The sequence below is a fragment of the Talpa europaea genome (genome assembly GCF_964194135.1).
Source record: "Talpa europaea genome assembly, chromosome: 3".
NCBI lineage: Eukaryota > Metazoa > Chordata > Mammalia > Eulipotyphla > Talpidae > Talpa > Talpa europaea.
In genome coordinates, this window is record NC_140069.1 from 22,073,769 (window position 1) to 22,097,265 (window position 23,497).

The window sequence follows — 23,497 nt, forward strand, 5'->3', positions numbered from 1 at the left end:
ATTGTGTATGCTATGTATTTCCTATCACAAATCAAATAAAATAGGAATTGCGTTCTAAAGCAATATACTCATTATTTGAGTATAACAAAGAATATAACTTAATATACAAGTTTAATAAATCATCATGGTTTATTTAACAAGGTTAATTCTACATCAGATTGCGGTTTAAAAGCAGTTATATATGTGTGATATGAAGAGAATTACGTACAAACAGTAAGAGGCTTCTTAAACCTTTCTTCCACAGATTTTCCCCACTTTACTGCTTATTGGTAAAAAAGCATTTTAGGTTTATATAAACACATTTATTACAACTGCCTTCTTAACAGAAAATTAGTATATAAATAGCTGGGCATTTAGTAAATAAGTCAAAGGCCAATTAAGTTCAAGTTCACAGCTCAGAAAGAGTTTATGAAACCTTAAGACTGGGTGATCTGCAGTGTTTCCAACATGTCTTCAACTGCCTTAAGAGAGTACTTAGATTCCTTCTTACTCCCACCTGCAAACTAATTTTTAAAAAATCCAGTTAGGCTCAATTTCAGTGACACGTTCAAAAATCACAATTCTACACCCTTCACATTGCTTAATGAGACTTAATATATGTATTTTATCACTTGCATGAAATCAAATGTGTTCTTTTTCTTCAGGAACAAAATTTGGGTTTTAAGAACATTTTCATTAAGATTTCATCTTCAGTTGACAAGTACAAAGATTTCACAGCATAACTGGTCAGTTTAAAATATTTAAATGGTATAAAACATCTAAAAAGCATACTTATTTTAAAAACCACCCTCTTCATACCAGAAAACTATATGAAATTAAAAATAGAATTTATAAAAGAAATTCAGTTTATATTTATATAGGAATGTGAACCATTTCATCTGGCATCTAAAAAACTTGACAATCTCAAACAAAGATAAACTAAAATGTACTTTTTTATTAAATGTTTTAAAATTGCAGGCTATCTGTAAAATTAGTGAGTTATAATTTTGCAAAATTTTTAGATTTATTATTTAACCAGATAATGTTTCTGCGGTAAAGAGCTGTCAAAAAGTATGTTACATATTAAAATGAGGTAAGGTAAACATGTTTTAAAATATGCATTTCTAATATTTAGTAATTTACTCCATAAAAACAAATATTCACTAGGGTGTTATCAGTGATAACAAAATATAATGCATTAAATACTATCTTTGTATATTTAAAGACAAACTCACAGCATATTAAACACAATATACTACATGTTGTTTGTGAGGGAAACACTGTTGAAGACCCCATGATTTCAAAATGAGTTTTCTACCTTGACTGACAATTTTTTTTCCATTTATCAGTTTTATTTAACACCACAGACTTTCTTGATATCTAGGCAAACATTCCTTGTGGAGGTAGTGCAAGGGTTATTTTATCTCTATTACCCATTTTTCCCCTGCATGAAGTATTGATCAACATTTGCTATGAGCAAAATATAGTACTTTCAAGTTAACATCTAAGCCCTCAATACACTGTCCTGTGACTGATCTTTCCTTCAAACACCAATGCTATCTTAAGTACTTAGTGCTTGATTTATGATGTGTTCTTTCTCTTTTGTAATTAACTTAATTTGGAAAACTTCTGGTGACCTGTTGAGAAAGATTAAGAGATCAAGCACAGGTAACATCATAGAAGCAATAGGCTTCAAGAATTGCTAACCTGCCTCTGACCTCTCTGGCGGAAGATTAACATTATGAGTCCCCTACTTCCTAAACTATTAGGTTCTGTGGTTCAATACTGATTTGATAGAGTAAATAAAGGGGATTTCTAAAGGGAAAGAAAAAACTTCTAATAAGAATCTAAATCACTTCGGCTTTAACAGGTCATTACTAATATAAGAAGTCAAATATTAAATATACAAGTCATAATGGCCAAACCTGTAACAGCAACACCATATTTAAAACTGCCTTTTCACAATTTCTGTTGGTGAGTATAGGATGTGAGGAGTTCTTATTGCTCCTACTGTTCAGTTGATAGTTTCACATATACTGCCTATTCCAAAGTAAACAGGAATGTTCCTAATCAGATACTTATAGGTGCAACTCTAAGAAAAAGCTTTGATGGATTGGGGGAGGGAGTACAAAACAGGACACTTCATAGTAACACTTACTCTAATTTTTAAATATCAAAAAAGAGAAATTTCTGTAGAGTTGAATTCATAGTATGCATTTTAAAATACAGCACTTTCCTTGGTATGTGCTGAGACATAATAGAAATAGTAAATATATATTGTGATTTTAACAACTAATTTAAAAAAAAAATCACCAAGATTTTGTCAGCACTACTGACAATCTGTGCAATTTAGAATAAACCAAACAAACTTATTCATGTCAGAACAAATAAAAGGAAAGCTGGAAATATATATCTATCACTTCAAATTCTGCCTGATATGCAATTATTTTGTCTATTCTAGAATTATATGGCAATTTAACTGACTGAGCTGGAATCCTATTTTCCCCTCAAATCATGATTTAATTTTCTATTTCCCACAAGGAGAGTAACAGAATCACCTTCGCAATCATATATAACATATGGATCACTAGCACATATGAATTTGACAGTACACCAAAGAAGCACTTATCTGGAAAATTATTGTGAGTAGGTTCATATTAAAGTTTTTCATGAGCATTAATCAAACTTGCCTGCCTCTACTGAACATGCTAAACCAATTATTTAATTGAAGAGCAAGGAGCAGCCACATCTTGTTTCATTATTAAGTAGAAAAAAAGAAAAGCAGTTCTTAAAATTTCATTTTCTCTAATTTAAAAATATCTAGAAAAACATTACAATGAAGAATAATTATATTTTATACTGTGTATATGACTAGACATGAGCCATGAAGTTCCCAATTAATTCTGAGAGATTTATCAAATTACTAAAATGTCAATCTCTGAAAGTTATATCTTCCACATTAATCACAAATTCTGCAGTTTTCTTTTCATACAGTTAAAATTTTACTTAAACTTTTCTTTATAATTCCCAGTAGGAGCTTAAAGAAAACTCAGTAATAAGAATACTCAAATAATAAAAAATTGCTAACCAAATTCAAGTATCAGTGATTTATCCAATGTGACAAATGGAAGAAGTTAGGCTAAAATCTGCTTTTTTAATTTGTGGAATATAGTATCGGTAGACAAAATAAATGAATACAATGGAATGGTGGATAGCTGAATCTTAGAAAGATACTAAATGAAAAAAGCCAGCACAAAAGAGAACATATGATCTTATTTACACAAAGTTCTTCTACAGGGAAAACTAATTGATTGAGATAAAAACCAATTTGTAGTGTGGAGTGTGGCTGACTACAAAGTAGCAGAAGGGAACTTTCTGGGATGATAGAAAAACTGTATCTTGAATGAGGTGGTGGTGAGAAAAAAGTAAACATTTGTCAAAACTCAAAAAGTACACTTAAAATGTGTACACATTTTTGTATGCAAATTATACATCAATAATCAGATAAAGGCTCAATAAACAAAAAGAGAAGAATATGAATTAAGGAGGTATGCAACAGTATAATAAACTCCAAATGACCACATATTTCTCCTCCCACTGAAAGGTAAAGTACTGCATCCCCTGAATCTGGGTTTACCAAGTGACTTGCTGTGCTCAATGATGTATTTGCAACAGATGATACAACCAGACTTGTGCATTAGTTTGTTTCTGCTCTTGAAACACTGAGACAAATACATGAATTAAGTACAAGTTAGCCTGCCAAATGAGAAAAGCAAGCCCTGTACCTTCAGCTGATAGTCAACCATCAAAAATTTAAGTAAGATGATCAAACACTAGCATGTCAGAAATTTTAATGAGCCCAGCTGAGATTTAGCAGAATTACTCAACTGAGCCCAAGTCTAATGGCCTACCTATAGAATCATAAGCAAATATATAACTATGATAAACCATTAAGTGAACAAAAGGTAATGGACACAAATATTTATGGAAATTGACTCACAGAAAGAGAACCCAGAACCTACATAGAAAAAGCACTGAATACAAAATCTTCAAAAGCACCAAGAAATTTTTTTTTTAAAGATTTATTTATTTATTTATACAAGCACTGGGTACAGTCTGAAGCACGGAAGGGTGAGAGAATTCACCAGAGCCAGAGCAGGGAGCAGAGCAGGCAGAAGGACAGAAGTACACTGCTGAGGGGAGCAGCGGGCGGCAGGAGAGGTCTGCACGCCATGTGGGACCCTCCTCCAGTGGCCGGGGAGCAGCCGGGGATCGAACCGGCGCTGCAGAGGCTGCGGGCAGCTTTGCAACCCAGCGCTCAACCACTGCGCCACCGGGGAGGCCCATCACCAAGAAATTTTTATTTAAAATTTGTTACTGGTGTCTAGAGGCAAAAATAAATTTTGTTTTATGTGATTCTCAGTTGAAAAGTACTGAATGTGACATAGGCAACTGAAAGATGTATTATTTTTCTAGAGTGGTCTCCAAGATGATAGAAACTGACAAAAATTCCATAACTATCCTTTCCTATAGAATCAAGAAAAGGGAAAAATCACATCCTCAGTAATGATGTGCAAAACATCTTTGGGGACTCGGAAGTTTATGGTACAAAACTCAAAAGACTGAGAGCACAAGTGATACCCTCAGAGCTCTTTCCAAAGAACACTGACTTTATAAAATAAGTCTGCTCCCTAAAAGAAAAATCCTGACACTTTGAAGAAAAAATAGTACTGGAAACTAAATCAAATTGGACAGGGCAGAAACACTGAAGGTAAGAGGGAGAGAAGGCTCAGATTAAGGGAGGATTGGGGGTTTGAATAAGGTAGTGATGTCCAAAGGCAGCAGATCCCATAAAAAGAAGGGAATGGGATATGAGAAAGAGAAAGAAGAGAAGAAAAACCCTGCTACATCTAAAGCTGAGAGCAACACCTAAAATTCAAGATCTACAGAGCTCTATCAGTAGGACAGAGAGATGGAAGCATAACACCTTTCTGAATCAAATCCAGTAGTGAGAAAGATTAAATACATAGAGGTAACACAGTTCTCTGTAACAGAGAAAAAAACAAATAAGCAAACTGAGAAAGTTACCCTTCCAATCTCCAACACCCCCTATTCTATAAAAGGCCCCTCCTAGTAGCCTCATTTAAACATGGAGAACAATCTCATTTAAAAATGTAGAACATGTTCTACTTCTTATAACAGACTAAGTAACTCGACAAAACATTGTTATGGAGAAAAAAGAAGAAAATAAAATGCAGAAAATGACAAAAAAGGGTTTGGAAGAAAAATGAATGATATAGAAGGTGGGAAAGAAGATCCAGTTAACTTATGATTGGAATCTTTAAAGTGAAAACTTATGCATTCAAAAAAAAAAAAAGTTTAAAACTTTTCTCAAAAGAGGACTAAGTTCGCCTATCGAAAGTCAATTTGTGTATTTTGGAAAACTGACCCAAAAATAAAAACAAAAACATATAGTAAAACTACTGATTTAATTAAAAGATAAATGATTCCTTTGGGCAACCAGACAAAATGTCTATGTCACTTTTTACTGAAAGAAAATCAGGATGGCATCAAGACTTCTTGACAGCAATATTTTATCCTAAAAACATTGGAACACTATGCTTAAGATACATAGGTAAATGTAAGCCAAATATTGTATAAAAAGCCAAATTAGGGCTTCCCCAGTGGCGCAGCAGTTGAGTGCTGGGTTGAGGCGCTACAGTGCCAGTTCAATCCGGGGCCGCCAGGCGAAGGTCCCACATGGCGCGCAGAGCTCTCCTGCCGCCCACTGCTCCCCTCAGCAGTGTACTTAATTAGTCACTCTGCCTGTTCTACTCTCTGCTCTGGCTCTGGTGAATTCTCTCACCTTCCCGTGCCTCTGACTGTACCCAGAGCTTGAATAAATAAATAAATAAATCTTTAAAAAAAAAAAAAAGCCAAATTACCCTTCAAATATAAAGGTTATACATAGGTAAGTTATAAAGATGCAAGACATAAGAAGGAATATTTTTCCAGGAGCTCTTCCTGAAGACTGTCCTAGGGATGAGCTTCAGAAAACTAACACATAAGTGAGTGGGGAAGTTTCAGAAATGCTATGATGTGTAAACAGAATAAAAAAATGTTGTTCTACAGTCTGGTTAGTTTGCTTACAGCATTTTTTCTTCCACCTTTTTTATTATTTAAGATACCTATGATTGAGAATACACTCGAATACCCACTCTCCTTCTCAAAAGCATCATGCAATTTGCTTATCTTTCTGGAATTTTAAAATAATTGCTTTCTAATTTTAAAATTAAAATTTTAATTTTAAATATTTTAAAATATTCAACTATTTCTGTCAAATACAGATGTACTGAGATTTCCAGATGGTAAGGCTAATTATGGGATTGTAATAGTTACAGACTCCTTTTGGTGGGGAGGGGGGAATGTGATCTTAAAATTGTAAGTTAAAGCTATACAATTAAAACACATTCAGTAAGTGTTTTATGCCCAAAACAGATAAAAGGGATCCAGAAGTCCAATGAGAGACATCTAGTTTAGAAACAAAACAACTAAAGAAGATATTAGCTGACCCATATGATAACATAAAATTATCAGTACTAACCTGATAAGCTCTGTTTATTTGACTAGCTGCCCAACTAGCATATTTCATGTTGTCCTTTTTCGTTTTTGCGCTTGCTTTCGGATTAGAAGCAATATGACTTGCTGCCTAAAAATAAAAAAGAAACATCAAGAACAAAATTCCCTCTTTTCTAGCCAAGATAATCTAATACATATAAGGGTCAGAGTTACAATGGGACAACATTTGTAGTGGTTCCTCTTCTGTCAATGAGAAATTTATATCCCAAAACTGATTTTTACATCTGTGTCTTTAAAGTCTGCCACCTTCTTGATATGAATTTCAGAAAATATAATAATTAAGAGAATGACCCAGGAGTTAACTGGCTGTGCTAGTAATCCCAACTCAATCACCCTGCAGCTATCTGTACATCCTTGGACAAATTAATTAAATCTCCCTTAATTTCACCCACTATAAAATTGTAGTAAAAATAGTACCTTCTCCATAGTTTATATAAGAATTTAATGACTGGGGGCCTCCCCTGGTGTCACAGTGGTTGAATGCTGGGCTGCAAGGCTGCCTGCAGCCTCTGCAGCACCGGTTCGTTCCCCGGCCACCGGTGAGGGTCCCACCAAAAAAAAAAAAAAAAAAAAAAATTTAATGATTGGGCCTCCCTTGGTGGTGCAGGCGGTTGAGCGCCACGCTATGAAGCTGTCTGCAGCCTCTGCAGCAGTGCCAGTTCAATCCCGGCCCCTGCCAGCCAGCAAGGGTCCCACATGGCACGGCAGACCTCTCCTGCCTCGCCTGCTGCTCCCCTCAGCAGTGTATTTCGTCAGTCTGCCTGTTCTGTTCCCCACTGTCTCTGGTGAATCCTGTCACCCTCCCACGCATCTGGCCTGTACCCCGGTTCTTGTATAAAATAAATAAATAAATATTTTTTTAAAAAAAGAATTGAATGATTTAAAATAGAGCTCAAAGTTCAAGCTATGTCTGGCACATTAAGTGTTTTATGTATAAACCATTATTAATTGTTGTTAGATAATTTTTAAGTTAGCTTTTATTCTATTGGTAAAGAGAAATGCTATGATACTGTATGTCAAAGCTACTAAATTTGGCACTGGTAAAATACAGGAAAAACTTTCTTGAAATGTTTTGAACTGCTTTCTAATTATATTTTGCCCTTCTTTTCCTGAAAATGATCTCATTTATATTTCTTCCTGTATGCATTTCTGCACTCAATCCTTTGTCATTGACATTCACCCTAAAGTCCAGAAAGACTAGGACAATTAAAATTTAAAGAACTGGTCTATCAAAATTTATTTTTCCCAGCCATACTGATTGTAGAGAGGGGATCATTTTATATATATTTTAAAGTTCACCAAGTTCTTCCTTGTTCCCACAACTCTTGTTATTTGACTTTTCCTAAGCTCACCATTTGGCATACATAAAGAAAAGAAATATTTAATTATGCTTCCCACAATTTCCAAATTGTTTTCCTATCCAATAAAAAAAGGCCTTACTTTGACATATTAGACATTTTATATTTATTGGTATAGTTTAAAAATAGCTTACACAATTATAAGTTAAGGTAAAAATACATAATGTTAGACATAAACTTAAGAAAATCAAAATAATTAAGAAACATAGTATGATTTTTATGTTACTATTTAATTTTAAAGGTAGAGAACAATAATGATACAATAAATTTTATAATAAATATCATAGAGCTAGCATATAATAACAAAGATAAAACGTATTGCCTTATAACCTATTGCTCATAATCAACCAGAGGGCAAAAACATATGCTTATCCATGAAATACAAAATTTATGAGGAAAGTGAGAGGAGAGGATAGCTAATGGATTTTAAATGACAGACTTCATAAAATAACATTAAACATGCACCTCAACTCACCATGTAAAGCCCAAACAAAGCTCTCATATTTCTGTTGTTCAATTTCAATGCCTGTGCAAAATACTTTCTTGAAAGTTCGAGGTTTTCAAGTCCACCTTGGGTATATTTAACCTGTTAAAAATTGCAGAGTGCTGAAACCTGTTTATTTTACTACTTTGAAATATAGCATGTTTCATACCATAAGCATTAGTAATTGAAACAGATACTCTGTAAACAAGTGCAAGATGTTAAAAGAATTCATCTTACAGTTGTTAAAGCTAAACCAAATTTTAAAACATAACCTCCTTCCCCAAAACTGTTCTATTCTATGAACATTAAGGCCACTGAGTAATTTTTAAAATAAAAATACTGCCAAAATAAAAAAGCCAGTAAAATTTCTACTTCAGCTGCCTTGCAAATGCTTCACATTATATTTTCTGTTACCAGCATTACAAATCTAGACTACATTCTGTAAACAAGTGTAAAATGTTAAAAGGATTCATCTTAAATTTGTTAAAGCTAAACTAAATTTTAAAACATAACCTTCTCCCCAAAACAGTTCTAGTCTATAAACATTAAGGCCACTGAGTAGTTTTTAAAATAAAAATGCTGCCAAAATAAAAACCTACTATTATTTCTATTTCAACTGCCTTGGAATGCTTTACAACAATACATTTTCTTTTACTACCATTATAAATTGACTCAAATACTGAATTTTTCTTTTCTAGAGCACTGAAATTCCTTAATAATGAAGTCCTTCTAAACTTATAGCATTCAATTTTATGCCTATTTTAATACCAAGCTAATGATATAAATACTTCCTACTTTTTAAAATATTGAACTTAACATGAATTTCCCAGAATGTATGTTTAAATATTATAATCATTGTACATGTCTCAGAAGCCAATAAAAGATAGCAACTTTGTTGTAATTAATTCATAATTAGTAAAGAGAACAGTATAAAAATATTAAAATATTTTCACTGTTTTAGTTTTCAATCGAAAAGTTACCATTTCCATTAAAATGTTAAAAATTCAGAACTTTTACTCCCACAACTTTCATCAGATGTTTTAAATATATATATATGTGTGTGTGTGTGTGTGTGTGTGTGTGTGTGTGTGTGTGTGTGTGTCTAACATTGAGGACATATTCTTATTTCATAATAATGCCCACAACCAACAAAAATAAAAGTACACAGAACTGTTTTTAAAAACACTTACTTCAGCATATTGCTGACAGTATAAGTGGTTGTGTGGATTTGTCATCATAAGCTCCTCTAAACAAAAGGCTGCTTTAGCATAGCTGAAAAATATCAAGAACGGAAATTAATTTTAGAAATAAAATTTTATCCTAGTTATGCCTTTAAACAATTCGAAAATAATTTTACTGATGTTAGATATTTTATCCCCCAAATAATTTCAATTATTTTATTAATAAACTATTATCTTGATTTTATAAATAGCAATATTAAATTTTCTAATGAATTGAATAAACAAACAGGTTTACATCATAAAACAGCTTATGAATGATAACTACGTGTGTGAAAATCGGTCGCTAGTATGACACCCAAACATTATTAACAACATGAGCTTCAAGACCTTGGAACATTATATATGAAGTAACTTCTGTAAGTCCACTGATCACTTGATAAAAATACTCAAATAGTTAAAGTGTGAGGTACAAATTAAGATTTTATTAAATATTCTCTACTCACTAGAACCCCTTTGCAGATACACTTACCAACATATTCTACTACAAAAAAGTTGCATTAGTTCAGTTTACTGTCAAATGCAAAATTAAAATGAAGTAATAAATTTCAAAACCCATGAAAACTAGATAAAGTTAGTAATTTTGATATGCATTATATTAATCAATCATATGGTAGAGAAATAAAATCTTACTGAAAACCAAAGGAGAGAACTGCTGTACAGGGTTCTGGAAAAATGTTTTTAAACCATGTGACTACAATTCGCCTTTAAGTATTTTATATTTTAAGTCATGAAAATATCCTCACTACAGGAAATCCCAAAGAACATAGGTGTTGTAAGATTTACTCCTTGTTAGAAGGTAATGACGGTACTTAATAGAAAAAGGCTACCTACAGTTTTTCTTGGCATGTATCACCAAAATACAAAGGAACCTATGTTTATACTAATGTCTGACATACTTACTTTTTAAGTATTGCAGTTTCACATATGTACTAATAATAGCAACCTTTTATTACATGCTTAGTATATGTACCATGCACTTTCCTAGCGTATTAACTCATTTAATCCTACCAAAACCATAGGAAATAGGAAATTATCACCATTCTATAGTTGGGAACACTAAGGTACAGAGATGTAAACAAGAACCCAAAGAGCCTATGCTCTTAACCACTGTGCATACTGCACATATGAAATACACCCCACACTGAAAAACTTTGGTGGTAATGACAGTGGTGAAGAAGTCAATGGTAACATATAAATGGATACGACAATCAAATCCAAAGAGCCTGAGGAACAAAATACACCCTGCAGATTACCCCCAAATCACAATAATTTAGACTTATGGAAAACATTATATATAGATTCTCATAGAAGATCATGCAGCTATTTAGTCTCTTTCATTTTGATATCTAAACCCTGTCTTTGGTTTTCAACAGATGCTAGATATGTAAGTGACTAAACAAATGAATAACCAAATGATTAAATAAATGTCTAGAACAAAAGTATTACTACCACCTATTTAGTATTTATAGTTATATTTGAGACGGGGAAGAAAATGTTCTCTATCTTAAACATCCAACTTCACCAAAGGGCAGTTCTCATCTAAATGTGTTCCTTTTACCAGGATTGCATCAAAAATTCATACTGATGCTATGAATAACAGCTCTCAGAGATTTAAATGTAATAACTCACTCGGGTTATTACACAGCATTAAGATAAGCAGAGAGGTGTGTCTATTGAAAAATAAGTGCCAATATATTTTTTACAAAAATTATTTGGCTTCACAAACATGAAGGGAATTCTTTCCTTTATCCTTACAAACTATAAATTTAAATTAATTTTGTGGATAAAGTATAAACTTAGAGCTGGATGCAGCAAGCAATGTAGTCTAGTCCAGTTTTTCCTCAGCTAGGGGTTGCCCAATGCTAAGCCCTATGGAATGTAGTGTGAACGACTATTTTCTCAATTCTCTCAAGGATGGTACATAGCTGATACCATTTCAAACATATAAAGAAGTCAGTTCATTATGTACAATAACTTCATGAGACTAAGATTAAAGAAGTTAAAATAATGGAATCTATTTAAAATAGAATAACCATTATGCTAGCATTAATAATTAAAGTTTTTTCTGTTTCTCACAAAAGCAAATGTATCTATCTGTCTGTCAATTTTTACAGTACTTGTCCCTACACTGCTTTATTATTTTCTTTGTAAGATTCTGACCTATAAAAAGGTATATAATCACAACTATATTTTATACTAGCTGTTCCTTGCTGAAATAACATCCAGATTTATCTACGAATCAATTAAAAAAAATAAAATGTTTAAAAATGCAAATTTTTTGTTATAATATATTGGTAATGCAAAAAATTATAACTAATTGTTAATATTTAGAACAAATTAGTGTTTCAATATGATGAATTGGTGTGATGTTCAGTTTGGAATAATGAAAGACAAATTAGAATTTACACATCAAAAACAAACTTAAAGGCTACTTAAAGTATAAAGTACATGGCCTAGTTCTAAATTCCCTTTTCTTTCTATGAAAGCACTATGTAGGTTCATATAAACACAATACTATGGAAATTTACGTGGAATAAAAAATCCTAACTTTAGAATAGCAATGCTGCTGAGACCTATTATATTTAAAATAGCTTATGAGAATATCTAAATGATAAGTATCTAGTAATCCCTAATGGCTACATTTTGCCACTGTGATCACATGATTAGTAATAAACAAATATCACTTAATTTACAACTTTTATGTACTATAACAAGTTAAATTAAATGAACACATTTTGATTTCCATATAATTTCAAAAAATCTGGATATATTTATTTCTACTCTCCCTAAGTCTAAATATTCCTAAGTCTTCAAGTAGAAAGAATAAAGGGTTATTTTATAAAATAGTTTTAAGGTCAAAATAAGTTTTGTGCTTAAAGACAAAAAGGTTGGCTGAACACAATTACCATTTCCCCTGAACACCTAAAAATAAAATGCTTCTACAAGTTAAAAATACCAATATTCAAACAATACATATTAAGCAAAGACAATGGTTCATGTCATTTAAAGAGCTCTTAAAAGACTAAAAAAAATAAATAAATAAGTGCAGCCAATTTTCACCTATCAAAATTTGCAAAGATTAAGGGGATGATACCACTCAATGTTGTTAAGGGGGCACTAATAATTGCTGGTTGGAGAGTAAACTGCTATTATCTTTCTAGTGAATAAACAGGAGCAATTTATCAGTCACTGATAATGCACATATCATTTAATCAAGTAATCCTACCTCTATGTATTTAGCCCAAGGAAACAATTAAAATAAAGATAATCAGTACAGCATTATAGTGAGAATGAAAAACCACCTTTGTATCCCCCTAGAAAATTGACTGATAATAGCAGTATACATTAAAAAGATGGGATAATATAAAGAAAGCCATTAAATGACATTGTGGAATGTTTACTGTAGAGGAAAATTTTGACAAAATACAAATTAATGAAAAATATAGCTGTAAAAGATAATTCTATTTTAGGTTTCTGCTTGCTTCAAAAGATACTGAAGAATAAAAATCAAATTCAAACTGCAATTAACTTAGGATGATGCAAATACACAGCATTTTTGTCCCATCGTTAGTATTTATTGTTTTTTTCCAAATTATGTGCATTAGTTCTTATTTTAATTGAAAGTAATTTCCCTTGATGATTTGAATAGTTTTAAATATTTATAATCACAATATCATCAAATAGCACAAAAAATTAAATGATTGCTATATATTTTAGGGATAAAATATAACTAATTTTTTTTTTACTATACTCTGAAAATTGTTTCATGTTTTTTTAAAATATATACTGTATACTTTATGAATGTTAATTTTAGGCACATGAAAAACAGAAATACTACACTTAAAATAAATACACTGCACTCTCATATACTTAAGAGAATCCCAAGTATGTTTTCATATGTGACAATACAAGCACATATATATCTAAACTGAACATGAGTCAGGGAATAATTTCCTGACAGAAAACAAAACCTGATAGTGAGAGTATAGTAGAAAACTGAAATACGGGACACAATCATTAAATGATGGCTATTAGTTTTATTTTACATCTTACTTTTATTAAAATTATATAGATAATTACCTTAATTTTCCACTCCATATATATATATTATATATATATGGATATATATATATATAATATATATATATATATATCCACTCCATATATACACATACACACACACACATCTTGCCTTGGGCAAAGGCTAGAGGAAAGTATCTACATTCTATTTTATTTCCTGTGTCAGCTATCTGTAGCATGAGAATGAGGTTAGCTATTCATGCACAGTAAGACTACGTGCTTGAGAATCCAATTCTATTCTCTTATAAAAAGGAAAGAAACAATGTGATATACTTCAGACAACGAAGAACTAAGGAAAAAAAGAAAAAAATGCTATCTCTAGATGGAGGTTAGCATTAATGCTGTGATATTAGAAAACCTGCACTAAGACTGGGCTAATCCTCTCACAACTGGGATTTCCTCCTGTCACTGCAGCAATAAAAAAGCTAACAAAAACATTAAATATCCAATAAGCAAGTTCCTACAGCATTCAACATTCTTGATTATTCTCGGTTTTTTACCCAGGCAACAGAATGCTTCTACTTTGGTAGAGCTGATTCTCTTAGTATTAAGTCTAATAAATGCATACAATTGACAGAATTTTTAAACAGCAGGGAGTATAATACTCTTTGTATAAAAGAACAATTTAAATTCTAAAAATTCACAATTTTGATTCGCAAAAATAACCTTAGTTAAGCAAATGTTAATTGCCAAGAATTTTATCCGTATTTTAAAAAAACTTATTTTACAAACAAAAATAAAACAAATTACCAGTTAAAGCAATTCACATTGTAAGCAACATATTGGTGATTTGTTCTTTTTCCTTTATTTTGTTCATTCAAAATTATACATGATTTATAACTTCTTACCAATCTTTCAGAAACCATTATGACTTCTGAACTTATATAGTGATGTATATTACATGCCTAACAAAGTTTTATATGTTTTAACAACTCACTCATGTTCATTGATATAAAGTTCCGCAAGTTCATGCCAGGCTTCTTGGTCTCCAACAAATCTGGTAAAAGGAAAGGGGAAAAACTGTAAGTGTGTAGATATTCTGTAAATGAACAGCATGGAGGAAAAATGGAAAATCAAATGCAAATTCCATTTTAATTAAAAAAGATTTATCAGAATAACAAAACACAATCCTCTTGTAAGACACTCACTGTTCCAGATACTCATTCAGTTCCCGAATGGCCTCCACATTTTTCCCCTGGGCTTTTCGAATGGCAATCTTACGCTTTCTTGCAGCCTATGGGTTGACATTAATAAAGGATTAGGCCCTCATGATTCCCTGGGTTTTTGTAAAGAAGGTAATTTGACTGTGCAAATTATTATCTCAATGCCAGTGAAATTCCATTGTAGAACTACTGCTTAGTGGGAGTTTATAAACATACCCCATGATATCCCACTGGGGAATTCAAACATTCCTCTAACAATCACATATGCTTTACTTTTGATGCACACAATGCATGCATCATTTCATTCAAATAAATAACCATCCAGATTCTGATAATTACAAGTCAGCAGGGTATCCTAATCTTTATTCAGCCTAAAGTCCTTTACTCTGTCTCATTCATAAGATCTGTATCTTAAGAGATAAGAGGGATAGTGGAGATTAGAGGGGAAAAAAAAATCTCACAATGGTCACTTGAATGTGATTATACAAATATTGCTTCTGATAACTTTTTTCCAAATTATAAGAGAAAAATCTACCTATGAGTCTTTGAAGAGAATAAAATTGGCCCTGAAAGAAAATTTTATAATAGAGAAAACATTGAAAAATGTGCATTTTCAAGTTTTTTAAAAGATAAATATAAAAACCAATGCCACTTACACATTCATCAAAAATACACTGAATAGCTATTGATTGCCAGGTAAGAAATATGTAAGAATATGTAAGAATGAAAAAAGGAATAAATAATTCCTTGCAAGAGTTCAGTCTCATGAGAGAAAGACATAGCAAATAAAAAGACAATGATAGAGATATCTTGGTTGTTATGTCACAAGAAGATCCTCACTGAGGATTTGGCACAGTGGAAAAGGTGGAAGGAGAGGAAGCTAAGAGGGTCCCCAATGTGATACCTCTACTGAAATAAAGGACAAGTAGATATTAAGAAAGCAAATGAGAAAGTTGCATAGAGGACAATGCATAGCAGGACTGTGTAATAAAGACTATACCTTTGAGAATGGACTAAACAGCAAGGAAGTGTAGAATACTGTGAATAATTAAATTTATATTCTCTCCACTATGCTTAGTTCAAAGCAGAAGGCTAAACAATGAAACACACTGTAACTAGGGTCATTGTCACTTTTAGACAATGCAAATAATCACAGCATAAAAGCTTATATTACAACTCTGAATGAGGATAAAACTGGACTTCAGTTTTATCTACTCTTTTTATAGTTTTATCTATTGTTAACAACTGTTACTTCTACACAGTAACTAAACTATTTAATATAAACCAAGTCTTTCTCTTTTAAACTTTTTAAGTTCTAGGTCTTACTTGGCTTTGTTTTCTCCCTCAAAGTCCAAGATATGTACTCAATAAACACAGAAGGATAGGAGGGAGTGAGATAGTAAAGATTTAGTCAAACTTCGTTCTAAAATATTTGTATAACAACTAAGGGATGTACTTACTTCCAACTCCTACACAGTATATGAGGGGAATCATTTGGATTTCACCTTTAGTCAGTCACAAAGTTATAAAACATGTAAAATAGTAGAAAGACAGAATAATATTTAATTATATATTATCTCAGACGCTAAAGAAGGGAATTTATTACAAATATCTGCAAAAATAGGATGGAAAATGTTTTGACTCCTAATTGAAAGGAAATAAATTGTTATTTTTTAATTTGGTGTTAGAAAAATATATATGAAATTCATACCTTTTTTAGAAACCTGATGTCATTTTATTTTAATATATGGCTAAGAGAAAAATTAGTATTTGTGAAAATGTAGTGAAGTTTTACAATTGAAATAGTAACATGAAAAAATCTTCAAGAAGAGAAAAACAGTGCATTTTTATAAACAGTTGCTTTATTAGGACATTTGGGGAGTTAGTAAGATAGTTAAATTTTAAAAATTACTTCAAGCTTTCCAATTAGCTTTATAGGAGATAGCTAGATAAGCTAATAGAGTGTTTTGTTTTATTTTAATAACAGGTAGGCTTGTAGCTATCAGAACTTTTCCCTAAACTTTCTATACACTGAGAATGAACACAAAATAATAAATCCTGTCATTTAAATATTTACCAAAATAAACAGCACAAAAGCAAAAACCAACCTACAATATTTGCACAGAAAATTTCCATAGGGTAAGATATTGAAAGCAAAAAACTAAACAATTTCACAACACACAAATACACGAAATTACCACACGGTATAAAGTTAAACTTACATAATGTTACTTTTCAGTAAATTTCAAATATGTTGGGAAAAAAAAACCTATCATTTAAGTCACATACATATTTCTACAGAGATCAGGGGTTTATGACCAGTAAGTGCCTGGGATAAATGCTATCTAGAAATAACGCACTTCAATAATAAATAATTTCTCAACTTATTATTATAGCATAATTTATTTAAAATTATTCTAGTTATTTATGTTCAAGTATTTCTGTATCTTATACTCCATAAATATACAGACTATGAACTTTTTAAAAACTCTTTTCATTGAAAAACTTGCCAGATAAGTTATTATTATATGTGAATATAACAATTTTTTCTTCTATAAAAGAAGAAAATTAACTCAAACTGATTTTTGTTTAAAAATTCTAAAAATATTAAGCTTTAGGTAATTTTCAGGACAAAATCAGCTAACTTACAGTGTTTGTTGGATCTTCTTGTAAAATTCGATCATACAGCTGTATAGCATCATCATATCTATTTAAAAAGAAAAAGAAACCAATTAAAAACAAAAAAAAAATCAATGTCTCTTTTAGAGAGTTAATCTTTAGAGAGAGCAAAACAGATTTTTAAAAACTTTTATAGCACCGTTTCTACAACTAGAAACCACAAAGAATCCAACACAGAGAGAACAGATTGACGGTTGCCAAAGGAGGTGGACTGAGAAGTAGAAATGGGTAAAGGTGATCAAAAGAAACAAGATTTCAGTTACAAGATAAATAAGCCCAAAGAGATAATATACAACATGATTATTATAGTTAATAATATTCTATTGAATATTTGAAAGTTGGTAAGATGCTTAAAAAAATTATTTTGTAACTGTGTAGTGAAGGATGTTAACTAAACTTACTGTACCAATGTTTTCACAGTATATACATAAATTATTCTGTACACCTAAAACTAACAATAGTATATGTCAATATAACTAAATAAAAAGATACCAATAACTTTTCTACCTTGAGTGCTTTAGAGGGTCTCACACACGTATATCTTCTAATTCAAATACTTGTTTTACAGAGGGGCAAGGTTGAAAAGGCTTAACGTAGTTAAAAATTTGCCCTGTCAACAGCAAACAAATCTTAGAACTAGGATTTGTTATGGCAAACATGATCCCATTTCACTAGAACAGAAAGTGTAGATTACAATTAGGTCAAATCCTATTTATTGGGAGTAACTAGCACTAGATTTATGCTAAGAAGCTCTCAGACACTATTCTGAAGCTCAGTAACAAAAGATCTTGTACAATTAATGATGTTACCACAGGTATAGGCAGATCCAAATGTAGGCGTCAGGTATGCCATTTTTAAATGGAATCAAACTGCTAACAAGATTCGGTTACCTTTCCATGGCTTCAAATCTCATGCCAGTTAGTCGCTTGACTCTGTGACTGCCAGGGAACTGTCTTCTCAACTCCTGAAGACAAAACTGAAAAAAATGGTTAAAAAAAGAATTGAAGAGTTGTAATTATATTATATATAGTAGACGATCTTCAAAGAATGGTCTACATAGTCGTCAAGGCACTTCTTAAACAATCTCATTAGTGCAGTCTAATGACATGGAGTTATGTTAAACAGTAATGGATAGTGGGATGAAAGAATTCTGAAGTTACAAGTGAAAACAACAATCAGTTCTCAGAAACTGATCAATGTCTTAATTGGGAAAATGAGCAGATCATGAGATCCACTAATAATTCCACAATGCTACTACCACAATGTTCCTTAAAAAAATTGCTTCCATAATGGGTCAGGCACCACTTAAACGCCTACAACAACTTTCTGTCCTTTTTCTCCCTATTATATAAACATTTTTAATAAAAATTAAGTTCTTTGATAGTACCTATAATACTTTCAAGTTCCTAGCAATTTCTATTAATGCTTTGCTTAATCTTGCCTTGTTGAAATCATATATTTAGCTATCATCTTGTCAGTACACATAACCTAATTTAAGGTCTGAAAATACAGATACCACACATCTTTAGAGTACCAATTTCCTCTGAGCAGGTATCCATAATTCATCAATTCTACTAAATAATCAAATATGTTCTGAACATCTACTATGTACAAGCTGATTATCTGAATATTGAAAGTGTTAAAAATGACAGAGATTATAAAAATAGTCCACTCTAGTTCTCCAAGCGTAAGGTACCAAAAATTGCCTTTATCTCATACTGAAACTATTAGCCAACAATAAAGGAAGTTTTTATATGATCTGGATGTATAACTTTAGTCTACAGCTAAAACTTTGCTGCATTAACAAAAAACTTTAAGTGAGTCAAAACTGAAGATGATGTTTATTTATTTCTTTGACTTCATGCAAAACTCATACTACTTGGTCAATTATCCAAACTACCTAGAAATTCTGTAACACAGAATAAATATTGTATTACAAAAAAACTTACTGTCTAATTTGATCTGCTTTGTCTAACATTGTTATTATCTAACTTGATCTCCTACTTTATCAAATAGTATTTGGTTTTCAAAAAAGAAAACACAAAATTTTCCTCAAGAAATTAACTGTCACCTTTGTGGATATGTCTTGTAAGTTTTAAACACAATCCTTAAAGAATTTATGATATATTTTTACCACTGGCAGTTCCAACAGAATTATGTGGATAGCCAGAATAACACAACTTCCTCGAAAAGGACAATACTAATTAAGGCATATGTATGTTCTCCTGGTATTTCTACTTTGTTTTTATGTATTTCTTTTTAGTTTAAATGAGGAAGCTGCATGAAGTAATACTTAAGAACTCAGGATATAGGAACAATAGAACAAACTGCTTCCTGATTTATAAAATGAATATAATAACATCAAACTCAAATCAAATTTAGAAGCAATTGTAAAGATTAAATGATATAAAACATTTAGCATAATGCCTAGCATGACTGTTCAAAAATTATAGCTATTATTATTTTAAAGCATTAATATTTTAAATAATATTCTGTACATAACAAGATTTGCAAATAATTTAAAAAGCACATTTGCAATATGACAAAACAGTAGCTAATGTTATACACTATGAAAATTAACAACACAAAAGATAAACTGGTTTTAAATGATTTGCTTCTTACTTTAAACTGTACATTATAGCATAATTTATCTGTTGAATGGATAAATTTCCTCAATTAATTTAACCTTTCTGGGTTACTAATATCCCAGTATTCTAGGATACTAAATACTAAATTCTCAGAACTGTTAATATTTAAGAACACACTATGTCTCAAAGTATCTGTTAATCCCACCTACTCTTAAGAGTAGCATTTGAAACCAGCTATAGAAAGCATTCCATGTAAACCATGTATTAAGACATATATAATTCATGAAGCAAACGTAACATAAAATAAAATTAGTTTAAATACTTACCATTGCCAAGTCATCCCGACCACAGTCGAGGGCGGCAATCATAACTTGTTCATATATGATCCAAACTAAATATATTGAGGGGGGGGAAACTGAATTTTAATACATAAATCTCCCAACAAATATTTGATAATAAATTCATCTAGTTTCTGATAATTTTAAAGAACATTACTTATCACTGAAAATTGATTTATTGCCACATATTTGGAATTAATAAAGCATCCTAGATTTTCAGTAACATAAAATAATTTAATATGAGGCAAAAATTTTTGACTTTTTAATACTTTTACTGCCCTAGAAGATTCTTAATGAAATACATTTTGGTCAGTCTAGGCCTGTGGTCCTGCGAACTTTAAAACAAAAAAAATCTAATTGATAACATTACTACTGCCAGCTATTATAAATCCTTCTCAAAATAAAGTATTAAATCTCCTGAGAAGTTTTTAAAAAGTTACAGATAAATTGAACAGCGGGAAAAACACAAAGTTGGTTTAAGAAAAAAACACTGGGGCATCCCTGGTGGCCTAGGGGTTAAGTCTTAGCACTATTACCGCCAGGGCCTGAGTTCAATCCCCAGCCGGGGAACTAACCCACATATGGCATAGAGGACTTCTATCTTGCCTGCTGCTCCCCTTAGCAATGTATTTTAGTAAATCTGCCTGTTCTAGTCCTCACTTTGTCTCTGGTGAATCCTCTTACCCCCACACCTCTGGTCTACAGCCCAATTCTTCTATGCAAAAAGAAAAAAGAAAAAAAATAAAGAAAGAAAACACTAAGAATCATAAACTAACATGTGGTGAGCCTGAATATAATAAAGAACTTACTGTCATCTCCAAGCTTAGAAGCATATTCACTAATTAATTCCTCTCCAACTTCCACAATTTGCTCACTATTTCGCGAGTTTTCTTCTCTCCATTTTCTCATTTTATCTCGCATTTCTGGAAAAAAATAACCATGTCTTTACATATATATTTGATCAATCTCAAAAACTGTTAAAGATGTAATTAATATCTTTAGATAAAAATAAACTCACACTAAGGTAGAAGTCTATGGTATCTCAAACTTTGTAACACGGAAAATCAAGTTAACAAAAGCAGCAGATCCTTTAAAAGACTGAAAATGACTTACAACCAATATTATAAACACATTTAAAAGTAGTGAAAGGGCATGGATCTCCTACAAATATCCTCTATCTATCTATCTTTATGCAAGATTTGAAAAAAGTAAGGGTCAATTTTCCCAAATAAATACATCAAGATGTTTCTGAAGTTCATCCCTTGACTCAAGAATTGAAAATGCTCAAAACACAGTATAATATCATATAAACTGAATAAGTACTCATCACAAAACTTCCTTATAGTTACTACAACAGTACATAATGTAATATACTACCACGCAAGGAAACAAAATTTAAAAACTTAGAAACAAAGATTTGATTATATAAACAATAAGTAATATGACCAAAAAGTCTAGACCCTAGTTGAATTCATAAAATGTTAGAAAATCTTTACAAGTTAACATATAGTTTATTCCTTCTTCAGAAACCTACAAAGCAGCTTGCCTCTTATTCTGCACAGGAAGTAACATTGAATTGAGTTTCAAAGCTTGAAAAGAAATTCAGCAGGCAAAGAAAGTAGGTTATTGCACATAGGCAAAACTGCTGGTAAATAAAATTAATGAAATAGAGAGGGATTAAGTGATGAATGAGCATGAAGTAGAAACACTGAACTTCTTAAAGGCCTTTTATTTCATACTAAAGAATTTGAAGTTTATTTTTGAAGGTGGAGAACAATTAAAAAATGGTAAGCAAAAGAAAAGCAATATGATCAGATGTGCATGACAGAAATATCATTCTGGTGTAAACAGTTACAAAAACTGCAAAGAAGTAAAATTGAAACCCGTCAGGGAGCATATACAGTCTAGTGAATCTAAACGGTTGTATCTAAATGGTTTCCTATAATTTAATCAAATCTATAATTTTCCACACCTCTGAATGGAGATAATAATACCTCCCATAATTCTGAAATATACAGTTACAATTAAGCAAAGTGTATATAAAGTTCTCAGCAAAATACCTGGCACATGGTAGGGACTTAGTAAGTTCCCCTCCCCAACCCCTGCAATGAAACTGTCCAAGTGAAATAGAATGAATCAAGCAATGGCAACAGATATAAAATGAAGTCATTAGATACAAAAATTGTATATAAACTATTTCATTTATTTTTTTAAAAAACATTCTCCAAGGATGATAGCAGATAGTACAGCACAGTCAACTGTTGTTATAAAACTTGTATAACCACCTATGGAAAAAAAGCTAAAGCAACAAGTAGAATATGAAGATTCTAGCAACAGAAGAATCCCAAATACGAATATGAATACTTGTGATATTAATATTGTTTTTCTATAACCAGCAGTTGTAATAAAACAAATAAGTATGGGATATTATAGATTTTTTTTAATTTCATGTCTTGAAGAATTAGGAGTAGGGGGTCTCATGTAAAAGGAAATACAGATATAAAAGAGAAATTGAAATAAATCTTCTACACTCTGACATTTCTAATGTTAATGTGAACTCATCAGGTACTCTACATTTAAATACACACACACACAGAAACACTTTTCACTCTAGAAATTCCAGTGGTCTTAGCAGATCTTTCATCAGGACCTCAGGACTAAGAGCAAATAATATAAAGATTATACAGGAAATTACAAGGGTGTAGGAGCTCTGTGCCAGTAACTTATGTCCGTTACTATATCACAATGTATGTTATCTTTAGTCTACAACTTTGGTTCTCAGAAATTCCATCCATATCCCCTATATCAGAGTTCACTTACACTATTGAAGTCCACATTCTCTTTCAATTTGGCAGATAATTTGAGGAGATAATTTGAGGAGGAAAAAGAGTTTTGGGAATATATTTAGTATTTTGCACATGTGTTCACAACACTTATTCCTTGCCCTT

At 31.6% G+C, this 23,497-nt stretch overlaps 1 protein-coding gene across 4 annotated transcripts in view; it reads right to left on the reverse strand.

The window, feature by feature from the left end:
• Positions 1-416: 416 nt before the first annotated feature.
• Positions 417-23,497, reverse strand: part of EMC2 (ER membrane protein complex subunit 2) — a gene marked incomplete at both ends in the record, with an annotated part of 29,122 nt that continues 6,041 nt past the window's right edge. The window contains 10 exons of one of the 4 annotated variants that reach the window (XM_084229536.1): positions 417-503; positions 6,584-6,688; positions 8,452-8,562; positions 9,651-9,732; positions 14,719-14,778; positions 14,930-15,015; positions 17,594-17,651; positions 18,514-18,599; positions 20,538-20,602; positions 21,359-21,472. In XM_084229536.1, the coding sequence (XP_084085662.1) occupies positions 417-503; positions 6,584-6,688; positions 8,452-8,562; positions 9,651-9,732; positions 14,719-14,778; positions 14,930-15,015; positions 17,594-17,651; positions 18,514-18,599; positions 20,538-20,602; positions 21,359-21,472 (854 nt within the window). Of the gene's footprint in view, positions 504-6,583; positions 6,689-8,451; positions 8,563-9,650; positions 9,733-14,718; positions 14,779-14,929; positions 15,016-17,593; positions 17,652-18,513; positions 18,600-20,537; positions 20,627-21,358; positions 21,473-23,497 lie in introns of all 4 variants that reach the window. The other 3 variants (XM_084229535.1, XM_084229538.1, XM_084229537.1) reach the window with 3 other exon arrangements.